General features: G+C 41.1%; 1 protein-coding gene across 1 annotated transcript in view; it reads right to left on the bottom strand.

Moving 5' to 3' along the window:
- Positions 1 to 864: 864 nt before the first annotated feature.
- The window catches only part of LOC107666662 (voltage-dependent T-type calcium channel subunit alpha-1I-like), a gene marked incomplete at both ends in the record, with an annotated part of 76,673 nt that continues 75,090 nt past the window's right edge, over positions 865 to 2,447 (bottom strand). The window contains one exon of the mRNA XM_016458082.1: positions 865 to 992. Within this exon, the coding sequence (XP_016313568.1) occupies positions 865 to 992 (128 nt within the window). The remainder of the gene's footprint in view (positions 993 to 2,447) is intronic.

Here is a 2,447-nt window from a genome sequence, read left to right as displayed (position 1 = left end):
GCTCCAAATTAATGACTAATGCACAGACTCTGGCTCCAAATGACAATTTCCACAGCGGCCATACTGAGATGTTTTGACTTCACTTTTCTATAGTGGAAGGAAGTGGAGCCAGTTAGTAGCAAGTAAACTAGATATCAAGCCTATTGGATAAAGGTGGGCTCCCGTCAAATTTCAAAACAGGCGATGTTGTAGAATCAGTGGGTGGAGCTAAACAGGCAGTGTTGTAGAATCAGTGGGCGGGGCTAAACAGGCTGTGCTGTAGAATCAGTGGGCGGAGCTAAACAGGCAGTGTTGTAGAATCAGTGGGCGGGGTTAAACAGGTTGTGCTGTAGAATCGGTGGGCGGGGCTAAACAGGCAGTGTTGTATAATCAGTGGGCGGGGCTAAACAGGCTGTGCTGTAGAATCGGTGGGCGGGGCTAAATGTAGAAGCAAGCATTGATCTTCTGCGGAGGAGGGGTTTATCCACACTATTACATCATAAAGTGGCACATTCCACAAGCTGTCATTTTGGCAGACTGGCTTCAATATAAGCTGTTTTTAGACTAACGAGTTCTGAAACTTACAGGATGTTTGTATAGTACAATGATCTCTTACATGTCAAAAGCTCAAGGAAATTCTGATTTCTCAGTCTATGACCCCTTTAAGTGGATGACTGTTGGCCAGAATAAGCTGCAAAATGGGACTTACTTAATGTCTGAAGTCAAAGTCTGTCTACCTGAGGCCCCTTCATCCTTATGTTCCTTATGGGTGTATCCAGACACTTGACTGTAAGTCTTGATTGAGTTTGAATGGGCATCTCTTACCTGAGAGCCCATGACCCTGCTGTTGGCCCCTGGGGACCTGAGCGAAGCCCATGATGCGTGTCTGGAGCCCGGCTGGGCCGCTCCGATGGCTGGGCTGCCCTGGGGAACCGCAGCGGTGGTGGGGTGGAAGAACTCAGCCGGGAGATGAAAGAGAGGTGAAGACATCTGGCCGTCTCCTCCACAGCCATCTGCCACACACAAACCATCAGCCCGTTTCAGAAGAACACAACAGGTGTTTTTACACTCCAGCTTCTTGTGCGAGTTAGGCTACGTCTTCATTAATCCGAATACATTTGAAAATGGTGTTTTCGTTTTAAAACGCTCTCTGTCCACACTAGCATTTTCAAGCGTTTTACAGAAGTTTCTCTTCCACACTGAAACGTCAAAAAACGTTAAATTAGTTAAAAAAAAGCTCACTGAGACGATATAGACGGAACAGACATGATACTTTTTCATGCAGTTCTTCTGACAGGATTATTTTATTTAGAAAAATATCTCGCCATTCACTGACGCGTTCAGGTCGCACTCACTCACGATTGTATATCTGATCTAAAACACAACTGCCCTCACGTTTTGCCGTAAACAGCAATCGCAAATCAATTTACTGTCATCTTCGCAGGACTGTGATATGAAGAGTATACAAAGTAACACATCTGTAGCAATAGTTTGAAAGTGAATAGCACATAACAGGCACAATACCGGTATAAACATAGATATATATCGATATAATATGCATCACATGACTAAACATGCATCATCGTTTTCAAAAGCCTGTTTTCATGGTCCACACTACAATGCAAAAATTGATTTTTAAAATTTTTGGAAAACTCTTTTTTCAAAATGCTGTTTTCCTTGACAAAAACACCATCTGATGCAAGGCCAAAACAGAGAAAAAGATGCATTTTCAAACAAAAACGTATTAGTGTGGACAAGGCCTTAGTTTAACATTCATTTAGATGTGTAAAACTACAAATGTGACCCTGCAGCACAAAAGCAGTCTTAAGTCGCTAGGGTATATTTGTAGCAATATCCAACAATACATTGTATGGGTCAAAATTATAAATTTTTCTTTTATGCCAAATCAAAAATGTTCCATGAAGATATTTTGTAAATTTCCTACTGTAAATATATCAAAACTTAATGTTTGATTAGTAATATGCATTGCTAAGAACTTCATTTGGACAACTTTAAAGATGATTTTCTCAATATTTAGACTTTTCTGCACCCTCAGATTCCAGATTTTCAAATAGTTGTATCTCGGCCAAATATTGTCCGATCCTAACAAACCATACATCATGGGAAGATTATTTATTCAGCTTTCAGATAATCTCAGTTTCAAAAAATATACCCTTATGACTGGTTTTGTGATCCAGGGTTGTGGGTTTCCATTAACACAGTTTTACCACGCAACTTTATATAAAAATTTTTTAAAAAGTTTGTCAAGACAAACTTTGATGTTGGCTCAAACCAGAAAGCTTTAATAGCTCAAACTTTAACTGTTTTAAGGCCATCCAGTCTCTCAGACAACCAGACAGACAGATTTTTAGGTGTAAGTGTAAGAACACATCGAATGTAATCGGCCCTTCAGAGAGCAGAACACACAGATGGGGCCTGACCTCCGCGGTGCCCCATCTCATGCCGCT

The sequence above is a fragment of the Sinocyclocheilus anshuiensis genome, unplaced genomic scaffold (genome assembly GCF_001515605.1).
Source record: "Sinocyclocheilus anshuiensis isolate Anshui unplaced genomic scaffold, SAMN03320099.WGS_v1.1 scaffold91, whole genome shotgun sequence".
Lineage (NCBI taxonomy): Eukaryota > Metazoa > Chordata > Actinopteri > Cypriniformes > Cyprinidae > Sinocyclocheilus > Sinocyclocheilus anshuiensis.
The sequence above is the reverse complement of the archived record's forward strand: the minus strand, read 5'-3'. Positions and strand labels throughout refer to the sequence as shown.